This window comes from Phaenicophaeus curvirostris, chromosome 14 (assembly GCF_032191515.1).
Source record: "Phaenicophaeus curvirostris isolate KB17595 chromosome 14, BPBGC_Pcur_1.0, whole genome shotgun sequence".
Lineage (NCBI taxonomy): Eukaryota > Metazoa > Chordata > Aves > Cuculiformes > Cuculidae > Phaenicophaeus > Phaenicophaeus curvirostris.
The window spans coordinates 7,483,313-7,502,001 of NC_091405.1; the positions used below are offsets into that span (position 1 = coordinate 7,483,313).

Sequence of the window (18,689 nt, forward strand, 5' to 3'; positions counted from 1 at the left end):
TGTGGCAGCACAGGCATTTGGGACCTGCTCCTTTCGCAACCAAGTTTGCAGCATCTGTGTCTGGGGGGCTGCAGCAATGCCGTGGGCTGTGAAAAAGAGGAGGTTTCTTGCACTCAGTCTGGGGATGGGGTGTAAGGTCCAGGACGAGGATGTATGGATCTGGATGGGGTGCACCGTCCAGGAGGATATGCCTAGTCCAGGAGAGGGTGCGTGGTCCAGGATTGAGGAGCACAGTCTGGGGTGCAGGTGCACGGTCTGGGACAGGGTCCATGGTCTGGGATGGGGTGCGCAGTCCAGGATGGGGGTTCACAGTTTGGGGCTGAGGTTTGGCTTTGCATCCCCGCAGAGCTGTTGGAACTGCGGGCGCAAAGCAAGCGAGACCTGCAGCGGCTGCAACACTGCCCGCTACTGCGGCTCCTTCTGCCAGCACAAGGATTGGGAGAAGCACCACCACGTCTGCGGGCAGACTCTGCAAGGGCTGCCAGCCCCTGCCACCCCCACTGCTGGCGTGGGGCTGCCACCAGGTCCGTGCCAGCCCGACGGGGTGGCCACCATCGCCAGCAGCCCCAGCGAGACGGGCTCGGCGGCCGCTTCCCGTGCCGGCACACCGGCCACCCCAGCTCCGCTGGAGAGCGCATCCCGCTGAGCCACCCTCGGACTGCTGCTGCCGCCGCCGCCACCGCTGCTGCTGCTGCCACCGCTCTCCAAAAGACACAGACTGCACTCGATGCAATTTCCTCAGCTACCTGACTCGTATGACCTCCAAAACGACCTCTCTAGCTCTCACAAATAATCCTCACGGATCCTCAAACTGGGCTTTAAGTGGAGTTAAGGCAAATACCGGTCTTCTCTGTTCTTTCTTCGGTCTTTGTTTTGGCTTTTTTTGGTTGGTTTTCTGTCGATTAGGGGATTGTGGTTTGGTTTTTTGTTGGGGCTTTTTTGAGGTTTTTCTCCTTTTTTTTTCTTTCTGGATGAGGGATTTCACTGCAGCCTCGCCATGCAGTGACATGGGAAGAGGCTGGCCTGGCCCCGGCCCACATCAGCGCTGCTGAGGGGCTCACCTGCAGGAGGAAAGAAACTTCTTTTATTCATCTCTCTCTTCCTTTTTTTTCCTTTTTTCCTTTTTTTTTTTTTGTAAAAAAAAATAAAGACAATAAAAAAGAAAACATCGGACTCTTTGGCTTTAAGAAAGAAATTGTAAAAAAAGGAAAAAAAAAAGAAAAAAAAAGAAAAATCCAAAAACCAGACGACGCCAAGTCAAGCTGCGTGATGGACGCTCACCTGTAACTACCTTGCTAGCTAGCCAAGAACAGACCAGACTCACCTCTGCTCCAAAGGAAATCCAAAACCAAGGAAGATCCAAACATCTCTCCACTGCCAAAGTTTGTTTTGTTCTGTTGTTGCTTCCTTCCCCTCCCCGCAAGGATGGACGGACACGCCCTTGGGGCTTTAAAGAGTTTCTATTAAAATAAGGCAAAAAAAAAAAAAGTGTTTTTTCTTAAAAAAAACAAGCCCCCAAGGCATGGGAAAGGGAGATGGAGGCTGAGAACCGCCTAGGTGGGCGCAACCAGAGCTGGCACATCTCTACCTCTGCCCACCACCACCCCGGAAAAAGAGAATAAAAAAAGAGATTAATGGACAGATTTTGGTTTTCTTCCTTCCCAAAGCCGTCGGGGGCCACCTGCGGCCAGACCCCCCCAACCCCTCCTGCCAGGCTGCTCCCACACCCTGTGTCGGATTTATTTTGCAAGGATTTTTGAGAGGAAAAAGGAAAGGAAAGCGAGCACCACCTCCTTCCTGGCCGAAGAGGCAGCCAAGGACGATGTTGATTATTTTGTATTTCTCGCATCATTGTACAAAGCGCAGAGGACGGGAGTGCAATACAGAAAGTCCCCCGGCCCCGAGGAGGGAAGCCCCATGCGGGGCAGGAGTGCTGTACGCTAATGTGAATGTAAATAGTGTTTTGCAGAGGTCCAAAAAGTAATAATAATAATAATAATGATAGTGATAATAATAAGAGACATTTGCCAAATAAAAGATGATGCGAACCCACTGGAGGATGTGGCGTAGGGGAGCGAGGCTGGCCGGAGGCAAACAGAAGTCGTGTGCTCGATAGGAGCTGTAGTTTTTCTGCGTTTGCAAAAAACATCCTTTGTGTTTTCTGTAGGGGAGAAAGAGGAGGGAAGGGGCTTGGGGTCAGGTTGGTTTTGTCACCCATCACCCAGGGGCTGCTGGTGCTTCCTTCGCGCTGCTACATCCTGTGGCGGCTGCGTGTCGTGCTGTGCCACGCTGCAGCAGCTCTTGGTGCCCAGGACATCCCGAGGGGACGTTACCAGCCCCATGCCACCAGCACCGAGCCTTGCTGCAGCTCTGTGCCCCCCACGGCCTCAGCACATCCCCGGGGTGGGGGTTCTGTGTATCCTGAGGCTGCGGTGTGTTGCCCAGAGGGGAGTTTTGTGCACCCTGACAGCTCGGTGCATCCCCCCTGGGGAATTTGGAGCACCCCAAGGCTTCAGTGCTCCCCCCTGGGGGAGTTCTGTGCACCCTGACACCTTGGTGCATCTCCCCTGGGGGGGGTTGGAGCACCTCGAGGCTCTGGGTGTCTCTGGGTGCCCTTTGAGTGATTGTTCACTTTATTTATGGTGTGACATATGTAATATTGTCTATTTTTCTTACGTTTCCTGAGAAGAGGTAATATATAAGAGTATTGCAGAAGCACCTGCTGCGGGGTTGCCTGCTCTCCCTGGTGTCTGTCCCATTCCTCCCCTTCTTGCTGTGTGTGTCCCCACGTGCCCCCAGCCCCGCTCCGCACTGGGGCTCTGCCTCTCTACCTCCACCTCACCGGGAAACTGCGGACGAGAGCGTTTCCACAGAGTCTGCTCTCGTTTCCACTCCCTTCTGGTTTGCTTTTTTTTTTTTAATTATTATCGTTTTTTCTTTTTTTTTTAATAATTATAATAATAATAAAAATACCCTACAGAACCTTGCATTGAAACCAAAAGCCAAGGGAGGGACAGGACGGGCGGCGTGGCGCTAGCAGTCGTCCAAACCAGAACCAGACAGCTTTAAAGTGTAATATTTCCCAAAAAAAATAAAACAGACTGATGCGGGGAGGACGGCGGCTGCGGGGCTGGAGCGATGCGGGCGTAGATGGGGCTGTGGCGGCTGGGGAGGCCCTGGCTGCAGCACTGGGCACTCGCATGGCGTTTTGCTTCAAAACGGTGTTGGAGCATGTTGAGGGGACAGGGGGACGCGTGTCCCGCGCTGTGCTTGAACCGTGTTCTTTGATGGTTTTGTGGCATCTGGGAGATGACAGATGAGTGAGCCGCGCGGTGCCGGTGCAGCCCAGTGCGGGGTGGGGACACCCTGGTGACTGTCGGGAGCTTGGGAACACGGGTGGCATCGGGGTGACGCAGTCCTCTTGCCAGATCAAGGCCTCGTGGCTGCCCACAGGTCCCCTCCTTGGGTTTCCTCCCCTACGTTGTGGCTGGAGGATGGTGTCGGTGACGTGGGGACGGCCTGCTTGAGGTCCTGGTCGCTGGTGCTGGGTGCAGCACGAGTTTGGAGGCCGTGGCAGGAGAGACGTGGCTCTTCTGTGGCGCCGAGCGTGGCACTGGGGTCCCATCCCCAGCGGGCAAGGCTCACTCCAGCTTTCTCACGTCCCCAACCTGAAATCCCAGCTGAAACCAAAGCGCTGTGTCCCAGCCAGGCCGAGTGTCCCAGAGTGGGGGTCCCAATGCTGCTGGAGCCCCTCCAACCCCCCTCCTTGCCCTCCTCCTCCAGGAGTGCTGGGATCCTGCCTTCTCCTTAGCGTGTCCCCTAAGGAGAGGGGGTGGATCTGGGTGGGCTTGAGGTTGGGGACAAGATGCTGCCTTGTTCCCACGTCCCCCAACGCAAGTGGCAGCCCAAGGCCTCCTCTGATGCCACCAAACGCCACAGGCCCTTGTGGCCGCGCAGGCAGCACTGGTTCCCTGGTCCTGTGCGGGGCTGAGCCCTGCCAGCCCTGGGGACGGGGACGCTGGGACACGGGGGGTCCCCGGGGGGATGAAAACCAGAGCCAGGGTTGAGTGGGTACAGTGTCAGCCTGCCCTGCCCTGCCGTGTGGGTTTTGGTGCCCAGCCCAGAGAGATGACGTGGTAGGACTTTCCTTCGGCATGCTGTCCCCCTCCCCTTGCTGTTTCCCGCTTTCTCTAATTGTACTGTATGTTTGACCTGTGAAAGATGTAAACTTTATGATTCAGGTTATGTCTGTTCTTAACTCTGTATCTGTGTAATAAAGACAATTTAATATCATCCAGAGGCTCCGTAGCCTGGGCTTGCGCTGGGTGCCCTCGTTCCCCTCTCCTGGAAGCATCTCGCACCCCGTTCCCCCACCTCTGGTTGAGTTCCCTAGAGCCCTGGGGTCGGTCGTTGCCCCTCTGAGGAGGGATGTCCCTGGCAGAAAGCATTCAGGATTGTCCTGATGCTGAAAATGCAGCCAATAAAACTCCATATGACTTGTTTTGGAGTTTTAGAAAGCAAACATCCTTTATCAGGCCTGGGCAACGTGCGGGAATGGTCTCCATCAACCACGTGCAATGAGATAAGAGCTGGGGACAGAATATGTATCCCACTCACATACATGTGCATATATTTTCCCAGTACTCTTATGCATGTTCTATTACTTTAAAGGTCAAAGTTTAATGTTATTATGAAACTTCACAACAGTCAAAACTCTTGATAATTTGAAGCTTTGGAGCCAGCTCTGCCTGACCTTGCATTTGAGATGGGGACAGCCTGCGAACAGAGGTGATTACAGAAGAAGACACATCTATTCAGCAAAGATCATACTCAACACAAGACGTTATCATCTCCAAAAAAATGAGCAGTGTCTGGAAAAACACTGTTTGAAAGAAAACATGCTATAAAAAGACATGCTATCAGAGGTACCTTTTGTCTAACTTTAAAAAACCACAGTTGCTTAGAAGAAACATAGCTCTATTTTAGCTTAAACAAAAAAAAAAAATCACATTTTGTAATAGCAACCGCCTCTTGTATCAATCCTCAGGGGTCTAAAAGGTTGTGGTTGATAGGAATGATTGGACTCAATGGTCCTGGAGGCCTTTTCCAACCTAGTGATTCTGTGATTCTGTGAAAAGAGATTTTGCCTCCTTGCAGATGCTGCTCCCCCTGCGCCAGGGGCACGCATCGGGAGCTGGTCAGTGGGTCAGAAAGATCGGGGAGGAGTCCCCGAGCCTGGTGGGGCTGTGCCTGGCCAAGCGTGTCACCACCCCCACCCCCCAATCTCTGCTGGCGGGGCCGGGGCTCGAACCCGCGGCCCGAGGGATCCCGGCGGGGCTGGCGGCTCGGGGCGGGGCCCGGCGCTCATTGGCCGCGGATGTTTGAAAGCGGCGCGCGCCGGGAGGTTGGCACGTGTGCGAGCCCCGGCGCCGCGAGGGCCCCGCAGCGCGTTCCGTGCCCGGGCCAGGTGGGACCGGGGGCTCCGGGGGGCTCCGGGATGAGCACAGGCCGGCTGCGGCCGCTGGGCTCCCCGGGCTGCAGCCCAGCTCGTCTGCGGGCGCTGGGGCTCCCCAGGCTGGAGCCCAGCTCGGCTGCGGGCGCTGGGCTCCCTGGGCTGGAGCCCAGCTCGGCTGCGGGCGCTGGGGCTCCCCGGGCTGCAGCCCAGCTCGGCTGCGGGCGCTGGGGCTCCTCAGGGTAGAATCCAGCTCAGTTGCAGGCACTGAGGCTCCCTGGGCTGCAGCCCTGCTTGGTTGCCCAGCCCAACCAGCTAGGTTAGCAAAGACCTTTCTTTTCCAACCTAGAATTCTATTCTATGATTTGTGAGCGGGGGAGTCTGTCCCTCTGTGGGCTATAGCCAAGAGCGCAGGGCTGGAAGGGGGTGGTTTTGCCTTTGCCTGGGTGAGGCAGGACTCTGTGCTGCTCTCTATGTGCAGCCTGGGATCTGCTTCATCTTTCCCTTCCCGGCCAGCAGACTGTGATGCTTGTGTCTGGGTTTTTTTTCGTCTAAGAGAAGGTGCTTCCAGGTCTCCTGTGCAGCCCCCTGGGTTGGGAAATGATTAAGCGTGTGGCAGAGACCTTTCAGCAGCCCTCACTCCTGCAGTTCTGGAGTCTTGCTGCCAGCCTCCCTGCAGCACTAAGAGCAAACTGCATTGGCAGCACCTGTTCATCCTTTTGCTGGAAGCCCCCAGGTGCTTTTCCTGGCTGGTGTTATGCTTTAGGTTCTGTGTTAAATGGCTGTTTGTTAAATGACTTTTTGCCTCTGTTCCTGCCTAGTCTTCTCTTCCTGGACACAGCAGAGAACTGCTGGCAGGACCCACCACCCCTAGCAGCAGTGGAAGCATCCTGGGATGTTGCAGAGATGGCAGCTCTGTGGAAAGCTACAGATGATGACTCGGACCTGAGCAACCTGGAGGAGAGGGACAGCGAGGAGGAGCTGGTGGTGCAGGACCCAGTGAGTGCCTGGCTGGGGGTGGAACCAGTTTTCCCTGTTTCTAAAAGGAAACAAGAAACTTTCTACACTTCAGGTGCTTACAAATTTTAAGAATAATCCCTGAGCTGAGCAGTTGGAAATTGAATTGTCTTCCCTCCTGCTGCTTAGCTTGTCTGCCTGGCTGAGTTAGAGTCAATGGCTTCTCTTGGTCACCAGCTTGAATCTCCAGTTCCCTCTGGTGCCAGCTCAGTCTGCGAGGTGCACAGCAACGGTTGGTGCTGGGACTAAGCAGAGGGACCCACCAGGACTCATAAGAGAGGTTGATGTTTGGGTGTTGCCAGGCGCAACTGTGGGTGACACCAACAGCCCCTGGTAGCACCGGCAATCAGTGTGTGGCACAGCACTTTGTGACAGAAGAGTTCTGTGCCAGTTTGTAGGCCCACAGCCAGCGATAGCACTCGAGGTCTCTGTCAAAGCAGTGGGCGCTTGCCTTAGAGCAAACCTCCGAGATGTCAGATGCTCCTGCTCAGGTGGAATTAGTAATGAAGCAGGCTTTGATGCAGGTAGCAGGTTGCAACACGTGCCCGGACTGTGCTCTTGAAGAAAAAGTAAGTACCTGCAAAAGGTACTTACTGTGGTCTGTTAGGTCAGGTAGCTCCATTGCAGGAAACCATTAAAAGGCTGCACAATATTAGGGGACCTGGAACAGAGAGGGATGAGTGGTTTCAGAACCATGTTCCTGCAGCGGATGGCACTGAGAAGGAGGTACCTTGTACCCTAGTGATCCGCAAAAGTGGGGCTCCGCTTCAGCCTCCATCCTCCACCATCACAACCAAAGCCGGATATGGAGCTTTAACAGCTGCTGACATTCACCAGCAAGGTCCTCAAGGGAAAACTGGACCAGCAGCACACAACGGATCCCGAAAAGAAACAAGTGCTTGTAGTGTGTGACTCCCTGTTAAAGGGCGCTGAGGCACCCATCTGTGGGCCTGACAGGGAGTTATGAGCAGTACATGGGCTTCCAGGAGCTGAGTTATTGCTGAGAAGGTGCCACAACTCGTGAATTTACATTTAATCGTGAGATTACCATCCCCTGTTGCTTTCAGCATGGGCACAAACGACACAGCAAGCTGGAACCTAGGCAGAATCAAGGTAGACTAACAACCCCTGGGGGTGTGAGTGAAAGATAGAGGTGCCCAAGTTGTCTTTTCCTCTATTTTAACAGCGAAGCTTGGAGCTGAACTCCTCTTTTGTGGGACAGACCATTGTCCCCAGCACTTAGCCCATCCTTGTCCCAGCCAGGGGGGGAGCTCTGCTGGTGGAGGTGCTGCAGTGTTCCAGCCCAGGGCAGGGAGCAGGGTTGGGATGCCCCTGCTCTGTGTGCTGCTCCTGCAAGCCTTGCTTTGGGTTTCAGGAGCTGGAGGCCATCAAAGCCAGAGTCCAGGAAATGGAGGAAAAAACTGAGAAGCCGATGGAGTTGCAGCTGGAAGATGAGAGCTGCCTCATCGCGAACTCAGAGACAGGTACAGGTTGTCCCTGGGTGCTGCTGTCTCCCCAGGGACACATCTGGGGCACAGGGTGGCAATCGGAGCGAGAGCATGTGGCTCTGCCTCTCATGGCAGCCTGGGACTACTAGACACAGGAGGTGGCTGAGGGATGGCATGATTAGCATGGCATGATGCTAATGCACATTACTCTTAACTGCCTACCTTTGCAGGCCAAGATGCAGTAAATTAATGTAATTAATTGAGTTTAGCACCAATAGCACCAGTAGAGCAGTTGCCCTGTGTGGAGCTCTTTGTGAAGAAAGAGAGCAGGGAGCAAAGGGATGGAAAAGGAGGAGAGAGACTGGCACGGACAGACATCTCTCTGGTAAAGGGCTCCTGCAACTATCCAACACTACTCTTTATCTCTGCAGTTTTCTTCCTGAAGATGGAGGCTGACCAGCGATCTGTCTATGTGGGCAACGTAAGTGAGGACCCTGGAGCAGAGCCCACCTTGCTGCTGCTCCTTGCCCAGCCGGATGTATGTCTGAGATTCCTAGTATGAGGGACCATATGCCCTTCACCAAATGCTGGCTTATTCCACCCCAAATGCTTCTCCTCTGCCCGGCCCAGGCTGGGAATGTGGCTCAGCATCTGCCCACGATCCTCAGCCACTTTCGGATAATCTGTTGCAATTGTCAGCTCCCCAAAATATCCCACTGGAAGCTGCAGGTTGTGCAGTGTTGCTTGTTTCCTCAAAGCGAGGAAGCTGTCTCTTGGATTTGGGTTTCCAGGCTGGAATATTCAACTGGAAAGGTCTCCTGAACCTCAGGGGATGGTGAGGCTGTGGTGGCAAGGTGTGACTGGGGTCAGCCAGGCCTTTTTCCTCCTGTGAGGGTGTGCAGATGTTGAATGGGCTGGCTGGTGATCCTGAAGGAGCTGGGACTATCATTGCAGGTGGACTACGGGGGCACAGCGGAAGAGCTGGAGTCTCACTTCAACAGCTGTGGGGGTATCAACCGAGTAACCATCCTCTGTGACAAGTTCTCAGGACACCCCAAAGGGTCAGTGCTGTGCCCAGGGGCTGTGGTTGGGGTGCTGAGGGTGCTCCCCAGCCTTCGGGAGCAGCGGGATCCCTAGGGCTCTGCTCACCCTGTCCCCTTGCAGTTATGCCTACATTGAGTTTGAAGAGAAGAGCTCCGTTACAGCTGCGGTGGCGCTGGATGGCAGTGTGTTCCGAGGCCGTATCATTAAGGTAAGAGCTGGATGAAGACCCAGAGCAGTGTATCCATCCCTCCTAGCCCTATGTGAATGGGGCTGTGCTGAACCCTGGTGCTGGCAGCACTGGCTGAGCCACTCCCTGCCTGCTAGGTGCTGCCCAAGAGGACCAACATGCCAGGCTTAAGCACCACTGACCGTGGAGGCCACCGGCGCCACTTCCAAGCCCGTGGAGGGCTGGCCCACTGGGGAGGCTACTACAGGGGGCAGCAGGCAAGGATGCGAGGGAGGATGTACAGGTGAGCAGCTGGACAGGGGTATTTCCTGGTGTATTTGAGTCAAGATCCCTGTGGAGCAGAGGTCTTCAGCATGGGGATAGCTGCTCCTTGCTCCAGCTGCACTCAGCTTCTCAGCTTTGTACCTCCCACCCTAGTGTGGACAGGAGGATGGAGAAGGGCTGTGGCAGGAGTATCCTCCTGGAGACCTGTGCTAAAAATATCTCCTGCCTGTCATGTGCTGTTAGCATCACCCCAGTGTCTATGGGGTCGGCAGGAGCCTGGCAGCTGGTCCAGCTGGGACATGGGCACCTTGGGGGGCCTGTGGGCCGCCAAGATGGGGAAGAACTGAAGTGAGCAGCCAGCAATGGCATGGCAGATCCATCCGTGCTGCTGTCCCAGCATCCCTCGTATCCCCAGCATAGGCCTAGAGCTATTTTCTGGCACACCTTCAACTGCTTGCGCATCTGCAAACTCGCTGCAGATTAGCTTCAATGGTGCTCTGGCCCCTTCAGTGGTGCGGGAGGAAGCGGAGAGGAGCTTGGGAGTGGAAGAAACACCTGAAAACTTGCTGTCTCCCTGTCCCTGTGGGAATTTGGCGGGTGGGTGGGCATCACGCTCCTAGTCTAACCAGTTCCAGAGCTGTGCCTGGCTTTGAGGCTTGCCTGACCTTTGTGGGTTAGATTTGGGTTAGCTGGGGCAGAAGTATGAATCCTTGCTCTTGGAGATGTAGAAGTGCAGGTAGTTGTGCTTTTTGGCACAGCTGACATCTCAGCTGAGCAATACCTCTGTGCTTTAAGATGCTGTTTTTGTTCTTGTTTAGGGGTCGGCAAAGGCATCTGCCTTGGTATTTCCCGTACTAGAAAGGACTGGGTCATCCTGGTGATGCTGACGGAACTGAAACGAGGAGATGGGATTGGAGAGATTTAAAAATGCATCCACCCAAGCCAATAAAGATTAATTTTAAACAGCCATCTGCCTGGCTGTGCAGATTACTGGTAAGACAGCCACGTGCCGGGCTTTTTCTAGGACTTTAAACTTTCCATTTAGTAGCTTTGTAAACTCCTGAAACTTAATTTTTAACAAAACTACCTTGAGCTGGTTGGACTTTCTTGTGGAAGAGAAAATACTGAGCTCCTTTCTCTGTGAGTGTAAAGACAGTAGCCTTTTTTATATGAAAACATTTTGATATAGCAGTGTACAGCTGTGCCTTGTTTAGATGGTGGGAGATGCTTGAATGCTTTCTTGTTCCATTATTTGACAAATTGCTGTTGATTAAATGTATTTAAGTTCTGTTTGAGAAGGTATTGTAAATGTCACTTATTTTTAAAATAAATGATCCTACTGTGTGAACTTCATCTGCAGTGAGACTGCTGGCTGTGAGCTAATATGCTACACAGACCTGGCTTTTTCCAGGCTTCTTGTACCCTTTGGAGCTGTGCAGATTTTTATTATTATTATTATTATTTTTAGCTATGTTTTATGTATTTTCAACTGATTAAGTGCTTGAAGCACAGGCTGCTGCTGTGGGGCAGAAAACACTCGGAGCACAGGTGTCTGAAAAGCACCGAGTAGCTGCCCAGGGCCTATTCCTGCCTGTGTTACCTCTGCTGAACTTGCTGTAGCTGCACAGCCTTGTGTAGTGCAAGTGTATTCCATGAGAGACTAAGAAGCAAGGATGCTTTTCTAGTCTAGTTTGTATTTTTTTTTTTTAATCTAAATACCTGTTATTGATTTGCTAGTCTTTAATTAGAACAGCAGGGAGCTGCAGAGGAGGAGATGCTGAGAGATTAGTTTGGGATGAGCCGGGCAGCTGTGCAATCCTGATGTCTTAATCTGTTTGTGTGGATTTATCCTGACTGTGCTACCTGTGCTCCATTACCAGGGCTAGAAATAACTGTTAAGTGTGCCTGGCCTGCTTGAATGAGGTGCAAAGTGATAATAGAAAATGCTACAAATGCGAGTCACCTAAAGATCTTACCCAGGAAGATAAGATCGGTAACAGGGCTTGCTGAGGTTCAAGGTGGTGCTTTTGAGACCAGTGGCTTGCTGTCTGCCAGAGCTTTCTCAGGTATGTGAACAGTGGCAGTGGTTGTAGAGAAACCTGGAGCCTTCTGACTTTGAGTTTTCTCTTTCCAAGAACTAATGGAGTAGTTGACCAGAGTGCTCCCAGCTAAGGAAAAATAGGACAAGGAGCCCAGGTACATTTTGAATCAAGCGTTGCTCATGCATGATGTTCCTGTCAGAATGAAGAATCCTGAGCAGCAGTGAAAGGGGATGGCGAAGAACAAACTGACTGCTGTTGCTGAAATGCTGCTCCTGCTTCAGAGGAACTTCTCTGGAGCACCAGTATTTCTGATGAACAGTGTCACTCTGTGTGTCAGCTGACTGAAATCTAGTAAGTTGACCCCAATAATAATCTCTTAGCTGTCTCTTATGCAGCTGGGCTTGCTCTGATCACACGCCCAGCAGGAACTGCTGTTTGTACACAAAGCCCAATTTCTACAGAAACATCTGAGTTGCAGAGAAGTGCAGCTGCACACATTTCTGTAGGGAACAAACCTCCTAACTGACAGAGCTGACCTTCCTCAGGGAACAGTTGGCTCTCACATCTTACCTGAAAGCTGAAGAGCAACTTGTATGCTATACTCAGGTTTTCTAGACTAGAAATGCATGCAAACCTTGCAGATGTGAAGTTTATTTTACATAGAATACATTTAAAACATTACACAATGAATATAATATATACACCATTGAAGGCAAACTGCTGTACACAGGAAATGTTCTCAACACTTGGATGTGAAGGGGCAGAGCTTCAACACACCTGCATCATCATGGAGTTCACCATATTATCAAAAGCCCTAGAGAAGGAAATGAACACAGAATATTAAAAGAAGCAGCTAGTTCTGCACAGCAGATCTCTTGTAACAAAACCAGTCACTAAGAATGCCTCTTACTGGTTAACAAGCTGGCTTTTCCTAAGCTGAATACATGGGTTTACTCTTTAACTATAACATGCTCCATTGAGTAAATAATGACTTTGAATTAAGCTGAAGTAAGGACAAGTCTTATCCTGGCTTTATAACTGCCTCATAGTGTAAAAGAAGTTGTTCTTGCTGAGGCAATAGAAACTCCCAACTTTATTAGAATTGCCTGTGAGACTACAGATGAGAAATGGGGCGGGCACTTGCCCTCACACTGGAGGAATTACATGTGATGAAGGCCCATCTGTCCTTCCTTACCCAAGTGCAGCTGTTCACTCTTTAACCTGTTTATTCTCATATTTACCTATGAAACAGGCAACTTTTTTTCACCCCAAGAAATTAATTTCCTTGAGTCAATGTTTCTAGTCTTGGTTCTGAGGTAGGAGTGAGTTTGATGTAACTTCTCATGAGACCATCAGAGTTTTCTGTTATGCAGAAATGGCCCAAAGACAACACAGCTGTTCTCCATTCAAACAATTGGAGCATGTACATCTGAACTGGTCAGCTCAATTACATCAGGCAAACTGCAAGTTCCAGAAAGATGACAAAGATCAGCTGACTTACCTGGAATGGATACGGTCCCCAGGGTTATAAAAAGGGTTACACATTATGTCTGTATATGAATTATGCAGCTTTCGGAACATCTGAAAAGGGATTGTAGTTTAATTAATACTTTTTCATTTCTCAGCAATTTATGAATAAGTGGAAGTAGCAAAACCACTGATGTGGCAAGTTGTGCTCTGGTTTCCTGCACTTACACTGCGGATCTCATTGTCTCGAAGTGCTGTGTTTGAAGAATCCACCACCATCACGAACTTCACCTTTGAATTAGTCACGTAGCCATATCTGTGCAGCTGTTAAGGCACATGCTTCTAACACACCAGCGTCTGTCAAAGCAACTAAACTAAGGCTGCAATACACTCAAAGAAACAAGTTGAGAGGATGAGGTAAGCAAGATACTAGATTGCAGGAACTGTATCGCCTTTCTACCCAACTTCTGCCACCTTTGGTAACTCCAGGCCAAACTTGCTGCTACACAGGCCATTAAGGCATGCCTTGCAATTTCAGAAGAGTCTCCAGCTACTTTGATGAGGGTTTCTCTCTTCTTGAGAACTGTTCTAATGACCCAGCTACCTTATTTATTCTTGTTTGGGAGACCAGAGAGACCTGGAGATCTAACATCAGCCAATGTGACAAGACTTAAAAATTACCAATTGGAAACCCCAGCAGTCGAGTCTGTTGCAGCAGCTTCTGTCTGTGGGATTCAGAGAAAAAGGTAATGGAAGTTCCAAAGATCAGCTCTTTGACTTAAAAATAGCTGAACAGCTGTGGCTGGGGAGTACAGGTTTTAGAGAAATCAGGCCTCACACCTGGGATGGAGGTACTTACAGAGCTGCTTGAGACACCTTTATACTCCTGCTGCTTTCACTGGTGTTTGAATTACATGATCTAAGCTTTGTTCTAGTCACAGTGAACTGTTTTAACTAAGCAGGGAATAAAGTATCCAGTCTATGAAATGTTAAATCTGGCTGCACCAGACTCTTTTTCATACGTTATACTCCCTTGTGTAGGTCAAAAGAACATATAGGGTACAGACAAATTTATTCCACCGCCTGCCTGGGGGAAAAAAAGCAGCTGCTGAACTGACCAAAGCACCAAACCTGAACCTCTGCGGGCCAGAAGAGGAAGACTACTGTCAGTGAACAAGTCTGTATATTTTCTGCTGATGTCTTTAAAACAGCACCAAGTAGGAAGTGAGGTTTCCGCATGCAGAGCCCCTTGCATGAAAGATCTTATGCTGGCATGACAAAAGGCATTAGAAAGATACACCTTGTAGTCTTCAGTGGGGTAGAGGAGCCCTAGGTACAGTTCCCTCTGATCTACCAGAGCCTTGCCCATCGCAGAGATCTTTTCATCCACAACATCGAGGGAAGTGTGCACTGTGTAATGAAACTTCAGCTCATTTTCCGTTGGAACACTCCGGATGTAGAGGGGATAGTTCTGAGGAGAACAAATTGCACTAAGACCAGCCACTTCACTGTGTGCCAACTGACATAATGACAGTGCCTTTCCCACATTCTTATATGGCTCCTCAGCCCCAGCCCCGCTCCTCTCACTCCTGCTCAGGGCTCACAACCCAACACCCAGCCATTCTTCCCTCAGCCCTGCTCAAGGAACCACAGCTCCATCTTACCTCCCTGTCCACCACAGGCCCCACAAACGGAGATCCAGCCCTGCTCCCCTCATAGAATCAGAGTTAGAAAAGACCCATTGGATCATCGAGTCCAACCATTCCCATCAAACACTAAACCACGTCCCTCAGCACCTCATCCACCCGTCCCTTAAACACCTCCAGGGAAGGTGACTCAACCACCTCCCTGGGCAGCTGTTCCAGTGCCCAATCACCCTTTCCGTGAAAAGCTTTTTCCTGATGTTCAGCCTGAACCTCCCCTGGCGGAGCTTGAGGCCATTCCCTCTCGTCCTGTCCCCCGTCACTTGGGAGAAGAGCCCAGCTCCCTCCTCTCCACAACCTCCTTTCAGGTAGTTGTAGAGAGCGATGAGGTCTCCCCTCAGCCTCCTCTCCTCCATCACCCCACCGCCTCGCTCCAAACTCCCACCTAAGACCCAACCCTGCTCTCCTCATCCCTCCTCAAGCCCCATCTGCCCCGCTCTAAACCCCAACCGGCGGCCCCGCGGCCCCGCCCAACCTCCTTGGCGATCACGGCGATGCACACCGCCATCTTGGCCCCGCCCCGCTGGCGGGGGTATCACGTGATCGGGGGGGCGGATCACGTGCCGGCGCGGTCACGTGACGCGCGCGGCCGTTGCCATGGCGAGGGCGCTGCTGCTGCTCTGCCTGTGCTGGGCCCCGGGCGCCCCCGCGCCCCCCAACGTCCTCCTCCTCCTCATGGACGATGTGAGTGGGGCCGGGAGCCAGGGTGGTTGTCAGTGGAGGGCGGGGGGGCCGTGTCAGTGGGAGGAAGTCACCGCCTGGGGTGTTAGGGCGGAGACCTTGGGCGCTGGGGACAGGGCGGTTCGAGGGCGAGGAAGGGGGTCAGAGCACCCTCGGAGCGAGCTCAGGGCACCCTCAGAGCGAGGAGGGGGCTTAGGACTCTCCCTCGGAGCGAGCTCAGGGCACCCTCAGAGCGAGGAGGGGACTCAGAGTGAGGAGGGGGGCTCAGAGCACCCTCAGAGCAGGGTCAGGGAGCCCTCAGAGCGAGGAGGGGGGCTGAGAGCACCCTCAGGGCGGGCTCAGGGAGCCCTCAGAGCAAGGAGGGGGGATCAGGGCGAGGAGGGGGGCTCAGAGCACCCTCAGAGCAAGGAGGGGGGAGGGGGGCGAGGAGCACCCTTAAAGTAAGAAAGGGATCAGAGCGAGGAGGGGGCTTAGGACCCTCCCTCAGAGCGAGTTCAGGGCACCCTCAGAGCGAGGAGGGGGGCTTAGGGCAAGGAGGGGATCTCAGGACACCCTCAGAGCAAGGAGGGAGATCAGAGTGAGGAGGGGGTCTTAGAGCACTCTTAAAGTGAGAACGGGATCAGAGCAAGTAGGGGGCCCCGGGGAGCCCTCAGAGTGAGCTCAGGGCACCCTCAGAGGGAGGAGGGGGCTCAGGGCGCCCTCAGAGCGATCTCAGGGCACCCTCAGAGCGAGAAGGGGGCTCATGGCCTGCCCTCAGAGCAAGGAGGGGGCTCAGGATGTGAGAATTAATTGATAAGTTTTGCTGCAGCTGGTTTGTATGTTTAATTACCTTGCCGTATAAATCTGTCTTGAGATAAATCTGTCAAGAGATAATATGCAGACAGTCTCCAGACCATGATGCTTAGTTGTCTAGCAAGATGTAGCTGGTTTAGGTCAAGAGGTAACCTGTCTTAGGGCTGTGAGAATTTAATTATATGCTTAGTTGTCTTGTAAGATGTTGTCTTAGGTCAAGAGAGAACGTGAAGGAAGTCTCTGGTCATGGTCGAATACTCCAAAAAATAATGAGCATTCTTTGAAGATTTATATGGTTTTGTGTCTAAAACTAACATATATACCCACTGCTTTTGTAAGACGGCACGGCTTTTTTAGAAGGGCATCCAATTCAGTGCTGAATTATAAAATAAAAATATTATTGCCTTTGCTTCGAAGACTTTGTCCTTTTCAATATTTTACTAGTGAATGAGTGTTTCTCACAAGGCCACCCCCTGAGACCGAGGAGGGGGCTCATGGCCTGCCCTTGGAGCAGAGCACAGAGGGGGCTTAGCACCCAGCCTCAGAGCTGACCTGGAGTCCTTAAGGTGACCAAGGAAATTGGGGACATCAGCTCCATGGAGCACTAGTTATGGGGTTTGTGCTGGTGGGGCTCCCATCGGGTTGAGAGCAGGGCCCTTGACTGATACAAGAAGTTAATACTAAACGTGGAATATTTTGATTTAAGCTGAAGTAGACCTAATTTTTCATCCAAGCAACTGTATTTTTTGAAAGTTAGACTGAATGTCCTTCTGATGGCATAATTTTTTAGCATGTTTTTTTTCAGACAGTATTTTTCCAGACAATGTTCTTTCTTTGAAGACGATACTGTCTTGTGTTAGTGTGATCTGTGCTGAACAGATGCAAGGTCAGGTAGAGCTGGCTTCTAAGCTCCAAATCAGCAAGAGATTTGACTGTTGTGAAGTTCATAATAACATTAAAATTAGACCTTGGAAAGTAGTAGAATATGCATAAGATTTCTGGGAGAATTTATACATGCACGTGTAAGTGGGAAATATATTCTGTCCCCAGCTTATGTTTCATTGCACAGGATTGATGGAGATCGCTCTTGTATGTTGCCCAGGACTGACAGAGGACGTTTGCTTTCTGAAACTCCAGAATTAGCCTTAGAGAACTTATGGGGTGGCATTTTCAGTATCAAGATGGGATCCTCGGGACGGTGGAGGGGCTACTGAGGTGGCCCATCCTCACTCAGGCCCTGGCAATGGGTGCTTAGCAGGGCACAGTTTCAGTGCCAGTGCCCTGCAAGCAGGCAAGAAATAATGATAAATAAATAATAAGATTAAAGAACTGTTAGAAATGTTCTGCTGATATCTGGGAAACTTGGTGGTCATGCATGCTGTGGTGGTGGTTCCTGAGCTTGCAGGAACATCCTGGCACATGGAATGGGTTCAAATGGCACATGGAATGGGTTCAGAGCTGTGCTGCTGGTTGGACAGAAGCTCCCAGTGAGCTTTACCCTACAAATTACTCTTTCTGGACATCTTCCTAAGTGCAAATCAAGGGCCATTTCGGGCCCTGGCGAGACTTGTGTTTTAAGACCATGTCTTGAGCGTTTGCTTCTTTGTGCTCCCTAGAGCCCTATCTCCCTAGCTCCTGCAGTGCTCTCCCTGATGTGCATGATCCTCTGTAGGTCACAGTTTCCAGGTTCACAAATCATCCTTTCCAGATGGCGTGGCCTCCACATTCAGCCATGTGCTGCATCTGTTCCCTTTGTGAGCAGCACATGAGCAGGGTCTGTGCTATGATTCATGGCCAGAAGTCTTCAGCACAGTGATTCAGGCGCAGCTCACAGGTTGATGTGATAATCTGGAAAAGCTCTAAATAAGCAGGAGTGGTTTTTGTAAGTACTTACTCTGAAAGCCGTCATGTTCAGTTGCTTTCTGTCTTGAGTCCTTTCCAGATTTTGTGTAAAAAGTGGTAAAGAATTGAAATGAGGGCCCATGTGGGTGTATCCTTGCCCTGCTCTGCTCCTCCTCTCCTTCAGGGCAGAGCTGCCCTGTGCAACCTGCATGGAACGTTTTGCTATTAATGCAAACATCGCCGTGTTCCTTGTGGGAGGGTGTCCTGAAAACCATTGAGTCTTCTTGGGTCTCTAAATTCAAGCTTGTATACAACTCTTTTGGAATTGGTGTATAGACGCCTACATATCTAGAAGTCTAATAGTCTTATCTGTCAGTCTGTTCATAACGACTGAGCAATTAACTCCACAGTCCTTGTCAAAGGATTCCACTGGCTGGTAAAAGCTGAAACCCAGGATATCTTGGTCATTTTCAAACCGTGATAGAATCATTCTGAAGTCAAGGCTTGGTTTTGTAGCCTACAAAAATAATTGTGGCAGTGTTTTGTAGTAACAGTGATGGTTATAGCTGCAGTAGCACTGAATGAGATGCAGCTACAGTGCAGGCAAAGAAACTCCAATGTATTTCAGGTAATGTTTTAGAAACTCAAACATGCCTTTTGAAAAGCTAAACAAGAAGAAAACTAATTCCACTAGTTTTTGCTCTCTGAACTGGTGGATGGGGAGGCAATAAATCACTGTAGGGTAGAAAT

The 18,689-nt window shown here is 51.3% G+C and overlaps 4 protein-coding genes across 10 annotated transcripts in view; 3 read left to right on the forward strand and 1 right to left on the reverse strand.

Annotated features, from left to right (window-relative positions):
* Positions 1–1,641, forward strand: part of CBFA2T3 (CBFA2/RUNX1 partner transcriptional co-repressor 3) — a 29,777-nt gene extending 28,136 nt beyond the window's left edge. For all 5 annotated transcript variants that reach the window (XM_069868371.1, XM_069868370.1, XM_069868369.1 and 2 more), the window contains one exon: positions 347–1,641. In XM_069868371.1, coding sequence (XP_069724472.1) covers positions 347–646 — 300 coding nt within the window. In that variant the 3' untranslated portion in view covers positions 647–1,641. The remainder of the gene's footprint in view (positions 1–346) is intronic.
* A 3,516-nt stretch (positions 1,642–5,157) lies between these two features.
* Positions 5,158–10,761, forward strand: PABPN1L (PABPN1 like, cytoplasmic). The gene is made up of 9 exons (XM_069868612.1): positions 5,158–5,379; positions 5,508–5,694; positions 6,219–6,451; positions 7,845–7,953; positions 8,349–8,398; positions 8,872–8,978; positions 9,082–9,169; positions 9,286–9,431; positions 10,231–10,761. The coding sequence occupies exons 1-9, from the start codon at positions 5,158–5,160 to the stop codon at positions 10,268–10,270; spliced, it is 1,182 nt and encodes a 393-aa protein (XP_069724713.1). The 3' UTR covers positions 10,271–10,761.
* Positions 10,762–12,085: 1,324 nt separating this feature from the next.
* TRAPPC2L (trafficking protein particle complex subunit 2L) lies at positions 12,086–15,158 on the reverse strand. Of its 2 annotated transcripts, none has more exons than XM_069868250.1 (5): positions 15,100–15,158; positions 14,220–14,392; positions 13,150–13,237; positions 12,956–13,035; positions 12,086–12,268 (listed from the first exon to the last, which is right to left on the reverse strand). In XM_069868250.1, the coding sequence occupies exons 1-5, from the start codon at positions 15,130–15,132 to the stop codon at positions 12,223–12,225; spliced, it is 420 nt and encodes a 139-aa protein (XP_069724351.1). In that variant the 5' UTR covers positions 15,133–15,158; the 3' UTR covers positions 12,086–12,222. The 2 variants fall into 2 exon arrangements, with proteins under 2 accessions (XP_069724351.1, XP_069724352.1); XM_069868251.1 differs by having other exon boundaries at positions 15,127–15,150.
* A 63-nt stretch (positions 15,159–15,221) lies between these two features.
* GALNS (galactosamine (N-acetyl)-6-sulfatase) overlaps positions 15,222–18,689 on the forward strand; it is a 55,609-nt gene continuing 52,141 nt past the window's right edge. For both annotated transcript variants that reach the window (XR_011338478.1, XM_069868746.1), the window contains exon 1: positions 15,222–15,308. Coding sequence is in view for 1 of the 2 variants with exons in the window: in XM_069868746.1 (XP_069724847.1) it covers positions 15,222–15,308 (87 nt within the window). In the remaining variant the exon portion in view is untranslated. The remainder of the gene's footprint in view (positions 15,309–18,689) is intronic.